Source organism: Gossypium hirsutum, chromosome A01 (assembly GCF_007990345.1).
Source record: "Gossypium hirsutum isolate 1008001.06 chromosome A01, Gossypium_hirsutum_v2.1, whole genome shotgun sequence".
Taxonomy (NCBI): Eukaryota; Viridiplantae; Streptophyta; class Magnoliopsida; order Malvales; family Malvaceae; genus Gossypium; species Gossypium hirsutum.
Genome location: NC_053424.1, coordinates 7269210 through 7289037, shown reverse-complemented (window position 1 = coordinate 7289037; position 19828 = coordinate 7269210). Strand labels below are relative to the sequence as shown.

General features: G+C 33.4%; 1 protein-coding gene and 1 non-coding gene across 2 annotated transcripts; one reads left to right on the top strand and one right to left on the bottom strand.

The window, feature by feature from the left end:
• Positions 1–217: 217 nt before the first annotated feature.
• LOC121206721 (small nucleolar RNA R71) lies at positions 218–324 on the bottom strand. The gene has a single exon (XR_005901889.1). It is a non-coding gene; the product is annotated as a small nucleolar RNA R71 (small nucleolar RNA).
• A 13105-nt stretch (positions 325–13429) lies between these two features.
• On the top strand, positions 13430–15940 carry LOC107917755 (uncharacterized). The gene is made up of 2 exons (XM_016847050.2): positions 13430–15101; positions 15173–15940. Exons 1-2 carry the CDS (start codon positions 14598–14600, stop codon positions 15599–15601), a joined length of 933 nt encoding a protein of 310 aa, XP_016702539.2. The 5' UTR covers positions 13430–14597; the 3' UTR covers positions 15602–15940.
• Positions 15941–19828: the final 3888 nt, after the last annotated feature.

Sequence of the window (19828 nt, the reverse complement as noted above, 5' to 3'; positions counted from 1 at the left end):
GGATCCAAACACTCATTTAGCAAACTTTCTTGAATTCTGCGACACCATCAAGATCAATGGCGTTTCTGATGATGCCATTCACCTTCGGTTATTTCCCTTTTCATTGAAGAATAAGGCTAAACAGTGGTTGAACTTATTACCACAATGATCAATCATCACTTGGGAACAAATGGCCGAAAATTTTTTGCTTAAATATTTTTCTCCTACTAAAACAGCTAAATTACGGAATGATATTTCTTCTTTTGTACGGATGGATTTAGAAACACTCTACGATGCATGGGAGAGATACAAGGATCTATTGAGAAGGTGCTCTCACTATGGGCTACCACTTTGGCTACAGGTTCAAATTTTTCACAACAGCCTGAATCCTTCGACTAGACAGATGATTGACGCAGCTGCTGGTGGGACTATTAATAATAAGACACCTTAAGAGGCTTATGAATTTATAGAAGAGATGTCACTGAATAATTATCAGTGGCAAGTCATGAGGACAAAGCCAACGAAAGCGGTCAGCGTTTTTAACTTCAATTCAGTTACTATGCTCTCTAATCAGGTAGAATTTTTTAATAAAAAAATTGATGGTTTACTTGGTTCTTCACAGGTTCATCCAGTAATGCAGTGCGATGCAAGTGGAGATGGAACAAGCAATTCAAAATACCCACCCTATGGCCATAACATGGAGAACGAACAAATGAATTATATGGGTAATAATCCTCGACCTCAAAATAATCCTTATAGTAACACTTACAATGCAGGCTGGAGGAACTACCCAAATTTCTCATGGGGAGGTCAAGGGAATCAGAGACCACCACCCCCTTCAGGCTTCCAACAACAACCTTACCAGCAAGAGAAAAAGTCGAACCTTGAGGAGATGATGACCAAATTTATTTCAGTAGCGGAAACCCATTTTTAGAACACTGAAACTGCACTTAAAAATCAGCAAGCATCGATCCAAGGGCTCAAGAATCAAATTGGACAGCTGGCTAAGATGATTTCAGAGAGACCACCAGGAAGCCTACCTAGTAATACCGAACCCAATCCAAAAGAGCATGTGAAAGCAGTTACACTTAGGAGTGGGAAAGTGTTAGCTGAATCTAAAAAAAAGCCACCACAAGAAGCTGACAGAAACGAAGGAGAGGAGGTAAAACCCGAAAACAACGACAATCCAATGCCAAAGGAATATAAACCACCAGTCCAATATCCAACAAAGTTGAAGAAAGACCGCATGGATGCACAATTCGGTAAATTTCTTGAACTTTTTAAACAACTGTATATTAACTTATCTTTTGTTGAAGCTATATCGCAGATGCATACATATGCAAAATTTTTAAAGGAGCTTCTAACAGATAAAAGGAATTTTGAAGACTTATCTACAGTGGAACTTAACGAGGAGTGCTCAGCCACACTCCAAAATAAACTGCCAACCAAACTTAAAGATCCAGGAAGTTTTACTATTCCCTGCTTAATTGGTAGTTTGTATGTTGATAAAGCACTAGCATTGATTTGATGCCATATAAAATGTTTAAACAACTAGGTCTTGAGGAACCTAAACCCACTAGGATGAATATTCAACTAGCTGATAGATCTGTTAAATACCCTAGGGATATTATAGAGGACGTACTTGTAAAAGTAGATAAATTTATATTCCCTGTTGATTTTTTTGTGCTTGACATGGATGAAGATGTTAAAGTACCTCTAATCTTAGGTCATCCATTTTTAGCCACTACTAGGGCTGTTATTGATGTGGGTGATGGTAAATTGGTACTCAAAGTAGGTGACAAAGAGATTATTTTTAAAATTTATGATGCCATGAGATTTTCTAAGGCATAGGATGACTCATGTTATTTTATTGACTCTATTGATCATGCTACTCAAGATTCTTTTCAGGAAATCGTACATAAGGACATGTTGGAACTGTGTCTTGCCCAAGGAGAGGAGGTGGATGATGATGATTCTGAGATAGGTAAGATAAAAACTAAACTAAATTCTAATGAACCCTTCCCAAGACAAGCAGAATATGAGGGTATTAAGGTAAATGATGAACTTAAGCAAAAACCCTCTATTGAAGAACCTCCCAAACTGGAACTTAAACAATTGCCAAATCACTTGGAATACGCATTCCTTGGAAATAATTATACATTACCAGTGATTATTGCTTTTAACTTGCAACCTAAGGAGAAAGAGGAATTACTCCAAGTATTAAGAGAGCATAAAAGAGCCATAGCTTGGAAAATTTTTGACATTAAAGGGATCAGCCCTTCTTTTTGCACCCACAAAATTTTAAAGCCATATTTGCAAGCTCAAAGATGACTGAACCCCAACATGAAAGAAGTTGTTAAAGCTAAGGTAATTAAACTCCTAGATGCTGGAATTATTTATCCTATTTCTGACAGTTCTTGGGTAAGTCCAGTGCAGGTTGTTCCTAAGAAAGGAGGTATGACTGTTGTAGCCAATGAAATGAATTAATCCCAACAAGGACAGTCACAGGTTGAAGAGTTTACATTGACTATAGAAAGCTAAATGATGCCACGAGAAAAGATCATTTTTCCCTGTCATTCATTGAGCAAATGTTAGAAAGATTATCAGGGCACATGTACTGCTGCTTTTTAGACGGACTCTCTGGTTATTTTTAAATCCCAATAGCTCCTAAAGATCAACAAAATACGACATTTACATGTCCATACGGCACGTTTGCTTATCATAAAATTCCTTTGGGATTATGTAATGCTCCTGCTACTTTTCAGCACTACATGATGGCCATTTTTTACGAACTCGTCGAAGATATCATGGAGGTATTTATGGATGACTTCTCGGTATTCGGTAACTCTTTCCATCTTTGCCTTAAAAATTTAGAACAAGTTTTAATAAGATGTAAAGAAACAAACTTTGTGCTTAACTGGGAAAAATGTCACTTTATGGTTCAAGAAGGTGTTCTGTTAGGACATAAAATTTCTAGTAAAGGGATTGAAGTTGATAAATCTAAAATTGAAACCGTTGAAAAACTACCTCCCCCTAGTTTGGTTAAGGCTATTAGAAGCTTTTTAGGACATGCTGGGTTTTATAGAATATTTATTAAAGACTTTTCTAAAATAGCTAAGCCTTTGACTAAATTACTAGAAAAAGATGTGCCCTTTAATTTTGATCAAGAACGTTTAGAAGCATTTAATACTTTAAAGGATAAATTGATTAATGCTTCAATTATAATCGCACCTGATTGGAATTTACCTTTCGAACTAATGTGCGATTCGAGTGATTTTGCAGTAGGTGCAGTTTTAGGATAGCGAAGAGATAAGTATTTTTGACAAATCTATTATGCCAGCAAAACTTTGACAACCACACAAAAAAACTACACCACCATGGAGAAAGAGCTGCTAGACGTGGTTTTTGCATTTGATAAATTTAGGCCATATCTGATATTGTCTAGAGTTGTCATTTACACTGACCATTCTACTTTTCGCTACATTTTGACTAAGACTGATGCAAAACCTCGACTCATCCGATGGATTCTATTATTGCAGGAATTTGACGTGGAGATTCAGGATAAAAAAGGAGCTAAAAATCTCACGGCTGATCATCTTTCCAGGCTTGAAAATTCAAGTACCAAAGAGCTAGATGAAGTTGAAATAAATGATTCGTTTCTTGAAGAAAAATTTTTTGCTATATCTGATTCTGAGGTACCTTGGTTTGCAGGCATTACGAATTTTTTAGCCGCTAACGTTATCCTGAAAGGGTTGACACATCAGCAAAAGAAGCGATTCTTTACTGATGCGAAAAACTACTTTTGGGAAGGCCCTTTTCTTTTCCGTATATGTGCAGATCAAGTCATTAGGAGATGCGTTACGAGGTCAAAAGCATTTAAAATATTGGAGCATTGCCACTCAGGACCGTTTAGGGGACATTATAGTGGAAATAAGACCGCACATAAAACACTCGAATCAGGTTTTTATTGGCCTACACTTTTCAAAGACGCCAACAGGTACGTTACTACTTGCGATAAATGCCAACGAACAGGTAATATCTCTAAACATGACAAGATGCCCCAAACGTACATACTCTCATGTGAAATATTTGATATATGGGGTATTGATTTCATGGGTCCATTCCCCAGCTCATTTGGAAATAAATACATATTAGTAGCCATTGATTATATGTCTAAATGGGTGGAATCCAAGCCTTACCTACTAATGATACAAGAGTGGTAGTATGATTCCTTCAGAAACTCTTCTCTCGTTTAGGAACACCTAGAGTAATTATCAATGATCGGGGTACTCATTTTTGAAATGCCCAATTTGATAAGACCCTTAAGAAATACGGAGTTCACCACAAGACAGCTACGCCTTACCATTTTCAAATTAATGGACAAGTCGAAGTAACAAACCAAGAGCTTAAACGTATCCTAGACAAGACAGTAGAATCAAACAGGAAGGATTGGGCGATGAAAGTAGATGATGCTTTATGAGCTTATAGAACTGTTTTTAAGACCCCCATAGGGACATCACCTTATAGACTTGTTTATGGAAAAAGTTGTCATCTACCATTTGAGCTAGAACATAAGGCATTCTAGGCTATAAAGTTTCTAAACCTTCATGTCAAACTTGCAGATGAAAACAGGTCGATGCAGTTAAACGAGTTAGATGAATGGCAAACCAATGCATATGAAAATTCACGCCTATACAAAGAAGTGACAAAGCGCTGCCACGACGCTCGTTTAAGGCAATATAAGCAATTTGAAGTTGGAGATCTTGTCCTATTATATAACTCGAGGCTCAAATTGTTTCCTGGGAAGCTTAAATCACGATGGTCAGGTCCTTTGGTAGTCCAAATTGTCTTTCCATATGGCACAGTAGAGGTAAGTCACCCATCACAAGGCACTATCAAGGTAAATGGACATCGTCCCAAACTTTATAATGGTGGGAATTTTAAAGACGATAGAGAGGAGCTACGGCTCCACGAACATCCCTGAATATACCCACAAGGTAGAGTCGAGCTTAGACTCTAAATAAGCGCTTCTCGGGAGGCAACCCGATCACTGACGGTGTTGATTTCTTTAAATTTTAATTTTTAACATCTAAATTATTAACTGAGTTCTTGAACACAGGTTTTCCAAATCCACACGGCCAGGCACATGGGCGTGCCTTAAGCCGTGATCATACCATGGGCAGCGACACGGCCGTGCAATACAGCCGTGTGAAAATAAAGCAAAATTTTTCCAAGAACACGGGATTCGAAATGTTGCCACGGCCGTGCAACATGACCGTGGGCAATCTTGCCAAATCAACACGGGCGTGCCCCACGACCGTGTACCCCAATATCTATATAAACCCCCATTATTCATCATCCCCTTCCCCAGTACCCTAACCCTAGTCGCTGCTCTCTCCGCCGCTGTTGCCACCTAAGTTCTGACCATTACCCCAAAATCCACCATTTCTCCTCCCTCTTCCTCCATATGCATAAAAATCATCTCTCTTTCCTACACATTCCTTCCTTTTATCTCTTTCTCCACACTAAAAACCCCCACCAACGCGCCGTCGCTCATCCGGCCACCCGTCCTCCAGTATCAATTTTCTTTTCTCTTTTATCTTCTTTTGATGCTTACTATCATAATGATATTAATTTTCCCTATCACTTACATTTTGTTTATTAATTTCTTATCATATCATTCTCATTCTTAGGATCTATTTCATGTATTTTGTACCATTGTCTTACCATTATTAGTTACTTTCATCTATTTCGTGTTGAATTTAGTCATGCTATTACTATGCCATTTGCCATAAAATTTATGTCGTCAATTGATTTATGTTATGAAGTTCGATTGCTTTTGGTTGAGTCTTGTTAGTGTCATTAGTTTTTGGTTGAATTTTTTAGTTTAATTATATTCATGGTTAATTCCTTTTTCGATTTGTTAGATATGTTATCTTCTCTGTTCATTAAGACATGATAACTATTCTTCTTGCAGGTATACCATGTCAAATCCACGTGGTAAGAAAACCGCCGTCCCAGCTTCAAAAAAACGAAAGGGACCTGGAGCCACATCAGCAAGCGCATCTGCCGAAGTGCGCCACCCCTTCTTACAGTTTCCCTTGGGACCCTAAGAGGAACTTTTTCAGATACTCCGTGCAAGACCCGTCAGCGCGGGTCGATGTATTGATTGGACCGCTCTAGAGCAGATCCAACTCGCTGACGCAGTCCAGGCTCTCCTGACTATTGACCCATAGGGGCTCTTCTTCTAGATCGTCGAGCCGACATATCTCGAGCTCCCATTAAAACTCTGTTCGACCTTTCACCTTCAAAATGTTATGACAGAGTTCGATGGTCCTGGAATGGTCTAGTTCCGTCTTGGTGGCTTAGTTCACTAGTTGAGCGTGCCTGAGTTCGGTGTCACATTAGGACTATATACGAAGGAGTTCATGGACAACGACGACTTCGACAGTCTCTATCGCCACATCCACTATTCTCCTTCAAATTGTTGGAAGGTCTTAATCCCTACTTCGGCCACTTATGACCCTAGCCACTCCAAAGCATCAGCTCTCGTCCCGTCAGTGAGATACTTACACGCCATCCTAGCCCACACCTTGACAGGACGACGAGAGAGTACCGACGTGTCAACACTAATGACGCCTATTTTTTTGGAGCATGATGCATGGGCACATATTCGACCTCGCTTATTTCATCGCCCTCGCCATTCGCCATCAGACACAGCGGCATAGGAAGGGAGTCCTTTCCATTGGCCCTTCTGTGACTCACCTGGCGCGGTACTTCGGTCTCCTCAACACGGCAGTACAATCATCCTCCCTCACCCTTATCGGTTAGATGTCCTCACAGGGCATCTCGAGTATGCTCCATATGAGGATGATCGAGCGACGACGTAGATTTGATCCTCCTTAATACCGCCTCGTCCAGTCAGCCAAGCAGGAGGACCCAGAGGACATTACTGATGATGTCCCTCCACCTCACGAGGATCCACCATCTCAGCCACCACTTATTCGTCGTCTAGTTCATGCGGCTGCTTCACTCTCTGACATCTCTAAGCGTCTCACTCGATTCGAGCAGCAATGTTTTTAGCTCTTTGATCACATTTATACAACCTTGCATCAGATTTGTCAGCACCTTCACATTTCATTGCCACCCCCACCTCACGAACCATCTGGCGATGAGGATTTTTGAAGACTTTTATCTATTATTTTTATTTTTTACTTTTATCTTTATTTATCTTTTTTTTTAAATTACTTTTTATTTTATTTCTCTTTAATACTATTTTTACTTCATCTTTAGGTTTTACAATTTATATTAAGCAATTTGTGTTTTCAGTCATTTCTTTACGAGTAATCATGCTACTTTATATTTCCTAAAGAGTTATTGATTCTATCGCAGTTATGAAGGGCTCCAAAGCTCACTATTACTTAAGAATTTGCAACTCCACTGGAAAAGGTCCTTCACGACTGCCATGCGTTGCTCGACCACGACCATAGCTACCACCAGTTATAATATTCTTTTAGCATAGCACTTATGGACTAATAACCTCTACCACCACCGAAGTATCCTCCTCCAATCTCACCCTTGCCTTAGTCGATTACTTTCCATGACTCCAAATCAATGATTCTATTGAACATTCAGGAAGTTTCACTTCTCTCCCTATCTTATGATCTTATATCTATATTTTTCAGTAAATCTATCTTTGTACATTGAGGACAATGTACATCTTAAGTGTGGGGGGGTTATTTATATCATTATCAGAAAAATCCCTGAATTTTGTCTTATTCTCACGTAACTCACTCATATCACTATTAGAATGAATTTTGATTAATTTATGATTTTTATTGATATGTCTTGAATTAAAACATAGGCATTTACACATTGATTGTTTAAACTTTAAGTAATTAGAGAATCAAGCATGATAAGTTGATTTTTGAGAATTGAAAATTTTTAGGTTATTTTCCCAAGTTTAGGTATTACCTTGAAGTTGAAATTCACAGGATTGACATCAAAAAGCCATGATTTTTGTGAGATATTGAGCCTTTAGAGCATATATTATTTCTTTCATGCTCATTTTTATTTTTCTATGAGTGCATCAATATTGATTTGTTACTCTAGAACTTACTTCGATTATGCATGTCAAGACTACACCATTGATTTGATATGTCGAGATGATAAAGGCACTTAGGTTTAACCCACTCACTCCATAAAAGTCTACCTCCATAATTAACCCTTAGTGAACCCCCTTGAGCCCAATAAGCCATTCATTTATTTACCCTCAATATTAACCCATAACCCATTTTTGTTGAAATCCCCTCAATTAATTTGATCCCTATTTTTGTCGAGATTTGATTTGATTAAATTGCTTAGCTATGTCTTATTTTTGATAGTTAGCAAAGTTCTATGTTACTTGATTTATGCTTATTCTTAAAAAAAAACAAAGTTGCTGAAATTGAGATTTGTCGTCTAGCATATTACGAAATTATGTAATGCTTGGATTAAAATGATGTTATCCATGAAGAAAAGCTCAATTCGAGGATCATCTAATTAGGAATGTAATTTGTAAATTTTAGTATTTTCCTAGTTAGGTAATTTTTCAATTCAATATCAATTATAACCTTCTTTTTCAAGTTGTGACCACACCCCCTAACCAAAGCCACGTTACAACCGTCTAAAGACCTTTTGATTGATGTATCATCTCAATATATAGTGGTGGAGATTTTATTTTCACGCAAGCCTATGGTAATAACTTTTCATATTAACTGTTGAGTGATAAATTTATTGTCCTTAAACACCTCAAGTGATTTGAGTGAATCTTTAGTGAGGATGTTTAACTCTCTAATATTTTGAATCAAGGGTGATTACTTAGATGAGAGGAGACACCTATGTTTTCGTGATAAAATGCTCAACTTGGAATGTTTGAAACTTTGATGTTCTTCTAGTTGAATTCTCAATCTATGATTACTTATGGATTATTTTGAGATATTATTGATAGGAATTATAAGTTGAGAAAAATGAATTCTTAATTGTGAATTGAGGATTTTGCTTGAGGACAAGCAAACGCTTAATTGTGGGGGTATTTGATAAGTCGTAATATATACATATTTTTATCCTATGCTTAGCACATTTTTGGATGAATTATCATTAGATTTGTGGAATTTGATGCTCCTAATACTTTAATGTCATGTTTTATACTTATGTGAGCATAGGAGAGTAAAAAGAGTGAGAAACGGGCCAAAAACGGAGAAAATGGGTCAACATGGGAAATCAACACGGGCGTGGCACATGGCCGTGTCCCTGTCGAACCCAAGTCTAGTTCTACTCGGAAAAGGCCACTTTTGAGAGTTTTGAAGCATTCTAAAGCCTATATAAACACCCTAGAAGAGGATTAGAGAAAATACATGGAGTAGAAGGCAAGGAATTACTCGAATAAAGCCGATTGATCCATCTCAGAAGCCGAATTCTCCTTCAAGACTGAAGATCTCCCTTCAATTTCCTTCAGGGGTTTTTGCGTTTCTTTATGTTTTGTTATTATTATTCTTCTGAGATGTTTTCTTTTACACATATGAACTAAATCCCCTAAATACCTAAGGGAGATGAAACCTAAGATGGATCTTGTTACTATTTTCTGAATTATATGATAAATACTTTATTTGTTCTTATTTATGTGTTCTTAATTCTTGCTTTAATATACCAGGATATTGATTCAAGTATTGATGTGCTTATTCAGAGGAGTAAAAGTCCATGTTTAAGAGTAGATCTAGCATAATTAAGTGGAGTTGATTGCACCCCTAGACATAGGGCGACATAAATCTGTCAGATTAGGGTCAAACCTAATAAGGGAATCCATAGTTCGAGTTAATGCAACACTAAGGGTTTTAATTAGAAAGAGATTTAAATTAATCAACCTAGGGTTAGACGTTGTTAGTCTCGAGAGAGATAATAATATAAATTAGGGATTTCTACAGATGAGTCAAGTGAATAAATCGTCTAGTTCAGAGTCAAATAACAAGTGAAGTCTAGGTGGATTCTTCCTTGGGTATTGTCTAAAGCAATCAGTTTTCCAAAAAGTATTTCCCCAATTTACTTCTTGTACATTCTTAGTTTAGTTAATTAGTTTAGACAAAGCAAACCCCCTTATTTTTAGGCTAGATAATAAAAAGAAGGTTAATACTAGTACTTTTAGTTCCTGTAGGTTCGACATTCCGGTCTTGCTATAAGCTATACTACTGTTCGATAGGTGCGCTTGCCTTTATCGTGATAATAGTTAGTTTTCAAGTACAATCAATCATAAATATAAAACTTATCACACACATCATAAATATTAATTAGTAAAATTTATGAGTTTACTCGTCGAATTTGGTGGCCTCAAACCACTGTTTCTAAAACCACTAAAAAATTGAGCTGTTACAGTATTGGTTCAATAGCAAGATTGTGGCCTGAACTTTGAACATTTGCTATTGAAATTTTTTTTATTATCGTTATATCACCTCCGTGGGCCTTACATGTGTCCCTGCTAGACAAATTTCACACCAGGAAGACCTCAAAGGATCTCCGCACAAGACTACCTCTATTGGGAACACATGGAACATTGAGCTCATTGATTACTTTATTGCCTTGATACATCATGTTATCAACCTAAAAGGTCACATTACCACCCCTAAAAAAAGACAAAGCGTAATTTTGTTGCTAATGAGATCTAGATACGTGGCATTCCCAATCTGTCACATATAAGCGTACTCACGACACTAAAGTGATAATTGAACACAACATCAAGTACTAAGAGTCTCTCTCTCTCCCCTAACCTCTTTTCGTCCTTAAACGCTGTGGCTCTTCACCCCATTAGGGTGAACTGTCATCATCACCATCACCTACTTTTCCTTACTAACTTCACACATCAACAATTATAATATTACAAAATAACTTACTCAAGTTTTTGTAAGAAGAATGTCAACACACATTTCAAGTTGAGTTTAATTATTTTTAGCTAACTTATTGAGTTAAAATTTAAATATTACAATATTCTCCAAGTTTATGTACTTTCTTTATATTTGAACTTAGTCCTTATATCTTTGCTTTCAATAATTTAGTCCTTTTGAATTTATAAAAATTTAGGTCCAGTTGTTAATACCGTTAAAATTTTCTATTAAATTCATTAACTTGACATTCTAAAATTTTTTTAAAAAAAATACTCATTTGATACCAATGTCACAAAAACAGCATTGCAATAGACTTGAATCTAACAAAAAATTTTAACGTTATTAACAATTCTTAAAATTCACATATAAATTTTATCATAATAAAGTATTTAAACTAATTGATAATGTTATAAATGTTGAAGTATCAAATTATATCATAACTTAAAGTATAAAGCTTAAATCTCAAATTATAAAGCTTAAATCTCAAATTTAAATGTAATATAGAAATAAAAAATGAAATTTAATGATTTATATAATCTAAAAAATAAATGGATCATAATTGATATTTAATTATTATATAAAATATAGAAAAATATTTGGTAGAGTTCTTAGAGTCCACAAATAAAGTCAGGATGTTCACAAATATTCTATAAGAGTATAATAAAATATTAAAAATAAATATTTTTTAAGGTTATTTTTTTAATAAAAATATTATCAATGTATAAATAAAATAATATAAAAAAAAGTCATGGCCTATAAAAAAAAGGGAAGGACACCACTCCACGTGTCCACAGGAAAAAACTCTGTACTTTTTATATAATAGTTATGGATTATTGCACTATCAAGGTTTACGAGCTAAAGTTCTTAAAAAAAAATGAGTTTGTAAACCTCCACATTCATAAACATTAGAGCTCGCTAGCAGGCTTGGATTGAGTTTATTTTGATTTAATTTTTAGAGTTTAGATTAGGTTAAGATTAAAATTTTTTTAGATTAAAATTTATTATGGGTTTGAATTTTGTTAGGTTTAAATTTTTGACGGGCTTTGACGAATTCAAATAATTTTAAATTTTATAAATTATAAATATTTTAATTTTAAATTTAATGATTCATTTTAATTTTATACAATGATAACACGATTTAAATTTACCTTATAAAAAGTATAAAATATATATTTAATAAAGTTCTTTAATCTAAAATAATTAGAGTGTTTACTGTAAGTAAAATTTATTGTTCCATGATATTATATGAATTAAAAAATATAGTTTTTTATTGTTAATTATTATATTATATTAACAATTGAAAATTAAAAAAAATTTATCTTTCTTATTAAATTTATAAACTTAATACTCATAATCTAAAATATTTATTTCAAAACTCAAAACTTGTAATTATAAAAATGTATTTTAATATACTAAATTACACATCACTATTGATGTTATATCTTTTATTATAATCTATAATATAATAATTATATATAATAGTAGTACATTATATATTATTATATTGTTTGAAATTTGCTCTAAGTCCTTATATTTTTCATACATTTGAAAGTTAACCCTCTTACAATATTATATAATATTATATCATACCATATAGAATATAATATATTAATAGTTTATATATATCTGCATCAATTGTTAAACATTATAATATTATGTAATACTATATCTTTTATTATAATCTAAAATATAATAGTAGTACATGATATATTATTGTTTATTATTTATTTTTCAAATATTTGAAAGTTAATTCTCTTACTATATTATAGAATGCTATATCATATCATATAGTTATATGTAAATATAATAATAGTTATATATGTATTAATAGTTTTAGTAATAGTTATATGTTATAATATTATGTATTAGCATATCAATTTCAGTTTAAGGTCGAATTAAGTAATCGGCTAATTTAGGATTATAGATTTGATTTCGATTTTAAAATTTAAAATTTAAAATTGTTTAAGCAAAATTAATTAATTTTAGACTTATTAAATATAATATATATTTAAACTCAAACCCAATAATATTGGGCCAATACCAACCAAACCCAAATCTAAACTCAGTTTAAAATTATTCAAAATCAAACTTAAATAAAAATAAAAACAATCCAAATTAAAAATGAATACAAAATGATAATATTAATAAAATTTTAATATCACTAAAACCAATAAACTTTAATCAATAAAAAAAGCTAAATGTAAACTTAAAATCTTAAATCTAAAAAAAATAAACTCATGAGTGAATCATGAGCGTAACCCTACCATCCCTCCTTCCCTCCACTCTTCAAAATAAATACATCAATTTATTTTTATATTAGATAAATATAATTATTTGTGCATGCAATATATAAATATAAAATGATGATATATCAATAGTTGTTTTAATAATTAATATAGATCAAATCAAAATTTCATGCACAAAATTGCACATTAAACTAAAATTCATATATATTTATCTTGGTAAAAGTATCATGGAGGCCTTGTACTAAGAGTCGGATTGCATTTTGCCATTTTACTAAAAAATGCAAATTAATCCTTGTACGTTAGATCAAAAGCAAATTAGTCTTTTTGTTAAAATTTATTCCTTTTCTAGTGTTAAAAACTAGTCTCTGTACATCGTCATGATGTACACATGACATGTCATGTGAAACTATCTAATTATTCCGTCAATCACATCAATTTTTGACAATGAAAATGGATGAAAAATTTAATCGTGAAAATGAATTAGCTTTTTATTTATTTATTTAAAGTATAGAGACTAGAAGTGTATCCAGGGAGGCTGGCAGGGGCCTCAACCCCTACTAAAGTAGAAACTTTTCATTTAAGTCTTTTAAAAATTTAAAATAATAAAAATAAAATTATATTTTAAGCCTTTAAAAATAATAAAATTTAAATTTAATCCTTTAATTTTGATTCCACTTAAAGATATTTTCTTGACTTCACCCGTGATAGAAACTAATTTAGTTTTTTTTTAATAAAAAAGGGTAAAATATAAAGGGTTGATAATCAGTAATATTGTCTATCCTAAAACACATCTAATCTTGGTGTCGTGAAAGATGAACCAAAAACCAACAAAATCAAATCCCATGATTGAAGGAGATCTGTGCACGAAAATAACCAACACAAGTCTGAACCCTCCTTCAACTTCTAAATCAACCACCCAAGAAAAAAACAACACATATATCTGCACTTCCAATACGCAATGAGTTGTTTTCCAATTTGTCTGATGAGACGAGAAGACAATTTACAACACATTATTTTATTCTTCATAATTCAATTAACAGTAAGACTTGTCACATGGGAACTGCGCTGTCATTGACAGCAAATCCATACCCTATATCTCAACACTAGCACATCCCCATAATTTGATATCAATTTTTTCCATATTTTAATAATTTTAATTAAATTTAGAATTACTAATTTTTTAAATTCACTATATTTATTTACAAATTTTAACTAAATTTTACTTAAAAAATATCAAATATTCGACTTAACCAAAAATATTTATTAGGCTTAACAAATGTACCCACCGAATCTTTCTTCGAATATTAATAAGGGTTTTGTGAGTTGTGATCTCGAAAAGCACATGGCAACCTTACCCATTTGGCCTTTTTCTAATTAAAATTACAAATTCAATAGATGACATAATATAAAGATCCCTTGTCTGTCTTTTTTTCTTTTTTCATATTGAGTTTTTGCAGTAATGGAGGAAACCGAGGCTCTTGATCTCTTGGAAGAGTCTTGGTTTTTCGAGAACTTACTCGACAGGAGGAGGAGGATGTCAAGATGTTATTCAGATCCTTGTACTTCATCGAATTTCAGACAAGATGTTTTGGCAAATGATTCATGTAATAATAATCAGAACTCTAATGGTTTGGTCCGTGCACCGTCGTTGCCTCCATGTATAGGGAGGGGAGAACAGGTTGAAGCAAAAAAGAACCACGGTGAGAAGATCAAATTAAACAGGCAATTATCATTGCAAGCATCGAAGACGACGTCGACGACGACAACATGTTCTGATCATAAGACAAAGAAGCCTGATAGAGAATCATCATCATCGAGACAATGGAGACATAGTTTGCAAAGAACACCTTCTTTGCCTTCTTCAATGGAGGCCAAAGTCAGTGATATTAGAATGAGCAAATTGATCCGACAAGCATTGGCTGACTCACCAGATATATTGCCACCAAGGCACAATCATAATAAGGTACTCATCTGATCCTATATACATATATAATCTCGAATTGTATATATGAATGTATCATTTGCATTTTGCAGGCAACAAACTTGCCAAGGTGTAGCATTAGACCACCGAGGAACCAAGAGGTGGAAGCCATTAACAACACCAACGAGGCTTCGGTCACGAGGTACCGCCACTCGAACCCCAAGAAGATGCTGCAAAAGAGCTATAGCGATCTTGCATTCCAAGAACTGCAAGGGTTCAAGGATTTAGGATTCACATTCGACAAGGAAGACCTGAGCCCTGATGTTGTGAACATATTGCCAGGCTTGCAAGGGGATAAGATAGAAGATGAGTTGCAACCAGACAAGGTGAGGAAGCCATATTTGTCGGAGGCATGGCTGGTACAAGGCCCTGTACCACCTCCCATTCCAACATGTGTATCCAAGAATTCAGCAAAGGATATGAAGGCACAAATCAAGTTTTGGGCCAGAGCTGTGGCAACTAATGTTCGACAAGAGTGCTGAGAATAGCATTAAAAACATCACCCATTTCTCGTACCAAATTTGACATAAATTTTGCTTTTCTTTTCTATTTCTACTCTCATTTTTCCATTTAGGACTGATATCCTTTCTATTTTGCCCGGTGCTCATGTTTCGAAGGCCTATAGAAGCAGAGTCCTTGTCTGATACTATGAAATCTTATGTAAACAAAAATCTTTTTGGCCATTAATGTACAATAATAATTCCTTATTATTATAAAAGGGTTCAAGTCCAATTTGACTGCCGGAACTCATAAAATGATGAGGGCTTTGAATTTTCCAATTCAGGATGGGGTTTTGGAGTTTAGGATTTGGTTTTAACAAAGCTCTGTTCAGTCTTTGTTGGATAGATTACATACAAAATTCTCTCTGACAAAAAAGGGAAGCAAACTAGTAAAGGTTGTAAACTTGTAATATTGCTGTAAGTATAAAGCCAACTCTTATCTCTTATTTTATTAATGTATTATTAATTTAATTAATTAAAGACAAAATAATCCTGTGATATTATCACTTAATTAATTTATTTTTAATAAGTGATAATAAAAATTTTAATATTTATCTTTTAATTAATTTAAATTAATTAAATAAAAATATTTGTGACACATATACGATGTCATCATTTTCACCATGATAATTTTGAGTTTGGCTCATGGTCATTTCGGCTTGGCACGTGGTGTTTTCTAATTGGTCCAAAATTTATTTGTCTATAGTACCAAATGTGTGTAATTTAATAATTGACACTCCTTGTCAGTCATTCACTCATTTACTAAAAATATCAGTATATTTATATTTTAAATTGAGCAAGCAATGTATCTCGATTAACGCCTTGCTCATATGCGAGCAATCTTATAACTCATCGTCAGTATGAGATTGGTAAAAAAAAAAAAAGAAGAAGAAGAAGAAAAAAAGCTCCAAGCATACAACATAGAGACTTCATTCATATTTTTTTCTCAGATACGATCACTTTATAACATTTCCCTTGACTAGGGGCAATTGTCATACAAATATAATATTATTATACATATCAAATCTCATCAAGGGATCCACTTATCACATATCGCGCATTCTACAACTGCCTAAACAAATAGGCTATCATGATTATAAGCTTGGTGATAAAAAAGATAAGGAAAACAAGAGAATGGGTTCCCTCTCTGACCTTTCTCATCTTCCTCTCCTTTTCATCTTTTTCTTCTTCTTTTTTCTTACTTTGGGCACCAACTCTTCACCCCGTCCTAAATAGGGTGAATCGACCAACACCACCACAACCTTTGTCTTGTTCGATCTTTGCATCAACAATATCATTCTAAAGATTTTAAAATCATTATTTGTGCAATATTAGTGTTTTGGTTTGCATGATTTTAGTATCATAAAGATTTTACACTAATAGCATGATTCAAATATCAAAATAGAATATATTCTAAATCTTATAGATGAAATTTTAAAATAATTAATTTTTAGTTACCTGTTTCATCAAATCTCAAAATCTAATACCGAAACGAAAATTACATTATAAAATTAATATAAAAATAAGATAATTATTTAATACATTGTTAATGGAGTTTTTTTAGACTCCACAAGCAGGCAAACTCTCAACCTGCATGTGGAGTCTAAAAAATCTCACTCGCAAAGAATCAAATAATTTTTATAAAAGAATAATTTGTTTGTATATTTATCTAATTTAAGAAACTAATAGACAAAAGTAATACACACAAAATCTAAGAAATATTAGGCGAGTATCAAAACAGTGAATGGACATCAAAATCACTTATTTAAACTCCTTAAATTAGCCATGAACTTAGTTTATATTTAAGATTGCTAAAAATGTATTGGAAACCATATAAATAAACTTATCTCATTTTATAAACCAATCATCCCAAAAAACTCAAAACCTTATAGGCAATAATTCTACTAACTTATGCAAAACATACTAAATTAATCATATCTTAAGCTATAAATGTTAAAATCATGATCTGTTTGAATATTTAGAAATTAGACTTAATGATATTTTATCTTTAAAAATCTTAGATTTAGGTAGACTAAATCTTACTTTGGTTGACATTGGCATTGTTGCCAGTATAGGAGGCTAGTATAGGAGGACGTGAGTTTGAGTGCTTTGAAGTATGTTTATCCTCTTATTTTTCGGGACTGAGAGCGATTATAAATAGTTCTAGGCATTTTATAAATAAAACATTATCTATCTATCTATCTATCTATATCTATATCTATATATATATATTTATTTATTTATTTAAAAAAGGTAAATTGCACCAACAGTCACTCAACTTTGATACAACTGACAAAATAGTCACTTTGATTTCAATTCAATCACTCAACTTTAGAAAATAACAAATCAGTCACTAATGTTATCGAAAAGTGACAAATCAGTCATCCATTAACATTTTCTATTACAGGCCTAACAAGACGACTGATGTGGCTCGTTAACTAGCTAACATGGCTAGTTAACTAGCCACCGTGAAAACTCAATTTAAGTACCAAACAAAATTGTAAAAGAAAAAGAAGAAGAAAAAGAAAAGAGAAGAAATGGAAATGTCGAAACAAGAGAGGCGGATCTGAATCAGTAAAATGCCATTGTCATTGCTAACTAGCTAGCTTTTCCTATTCTAATATAGCATTTGGCAGTAAGAGAGAGGTGAAATTGTAAGGAAACATCAAATCTAAAACTTCCCTTTCTAAATCTAGGTAAACTCAACCTCCAAAGCTCCACTCATCACCAATGACATATCACCATTACTTCCAAAATCTCATTCTAGTTTCTCAAATTTTGATTTTGTCTATAGATGAGAAGAAAGCCTCATAGAGGAGAAGCAGTGACCAAAGTTTCATCTACATTTGGCAATGGAGATGATAGATGGGGGTATTTTGATTTCGAATTTTTCTTTGTGTTTCTAATATTTTTGGGAGTTTTCTCTTAAAGTGAAAGTCAGTAGATGAAAAGGCATATAGATGGGTAACTTAGTTGCAAAGCATTTAACCTTTGCAAGAGTTCATAAATGGTCATATAGATGGGTAAATTTTTTATACGTTTTTTTCCTCAAAATTTGCAACAATGGCTTTGCTTTCGGATTCTTCCAAACAATCCCATTTCTAAGCTTTCCTTCACTCTTCCTCCAACTCTTTCTCTCTGGATATATTCCATGATGCCAACAACTTTGCCTTCGCTGCTTCGTACGAATCTCCTACTGCACCATCATCACTACTGGAGGCCACATGACCACACCCATCCGGCATCCACCAAGGCACCAGCCCACCACCGCCATTCGTTCGCCACCCTTATTTGACGATACTAAGATATCTCTGACGGATCTTAAATATGTGTTTTGACGTTGGGGGGTTTCGGTTTCATCGTTTTATTTGTTTTGTTGGTTCAGATTTGAGTCATAAAGATTAAGATTTAGAATTTTTCACTTCTTCTTCTTCTACTGCTTAAACCCTAAACTATTAAATGGTACTACTTAAACTAATACTAACCCTCCAATCGGCCGGTTAATAGCAGCAAGGAGTTGATTAAATGCCATGTCATTTTTCCGTTATGTCTGTAACGAAAAATGGTTAAAAGGAATGATTTGTTATTTTTTAAAAATTTCTCAAATTTTGATTCCTTGTGAATAAAGTGCAACAAAATTCCAAAATTGTTGTTATTGTTAGGCAACTTCAACAACATTTACTAAAAATGGCTCATATCATAATTATCATCTCCCAATTGCATAATTCAAAATTTAGCTCCAATTCTTTTTTATATTTTTCATGTTCGTTTTATGGTCATATTTGGGGTTCGTGATTATTCCTCTCAATAATGTCGTCTCCAAGATTCAAATTTAAATCTTTCCTTGAAGAATATAATGTACCTTACCATTATATCTAATCACCTACTAATAAATTCTAACTCTATTTAAACCATTACAAAATAAACTCGATATATTTCCAATCATATATGGCTCATATTCACTTACGTTAATCTCATTAAAAGGAGGACTCAAATACCTTTTCAACTGTATATAATAGGCATACCAAAAATTTATAAATTAATATAGATTATTTCTTAACTCGTTACTATGGACAACACTTTTTTCTTGAGGACAAATTTCACATATCATTTTTCCATATATTCATACAAAAAAAAAATCAAGCTTCATCGATCAGCCCTAGATTCAAACCAAAATCATATTTTTATTATCTCTTAAAACAAACCCAA

Coding starts and splice junctions, on each gene's coding strand:
- LOC107917755 (XM_016847050.2), top strand. CDS start 14,598: ATGGAGGAAACCGAGGCTCTTGATCTCTTGGAAGAGTCTTGGTTTTTC. Junction 15,102..15,172: donor CAAGGCACAATCATAATAAG/GTACTCATCTGA, acceptor TGCATTTTGCAG/GCAACAAACTTGCCAAGGTG.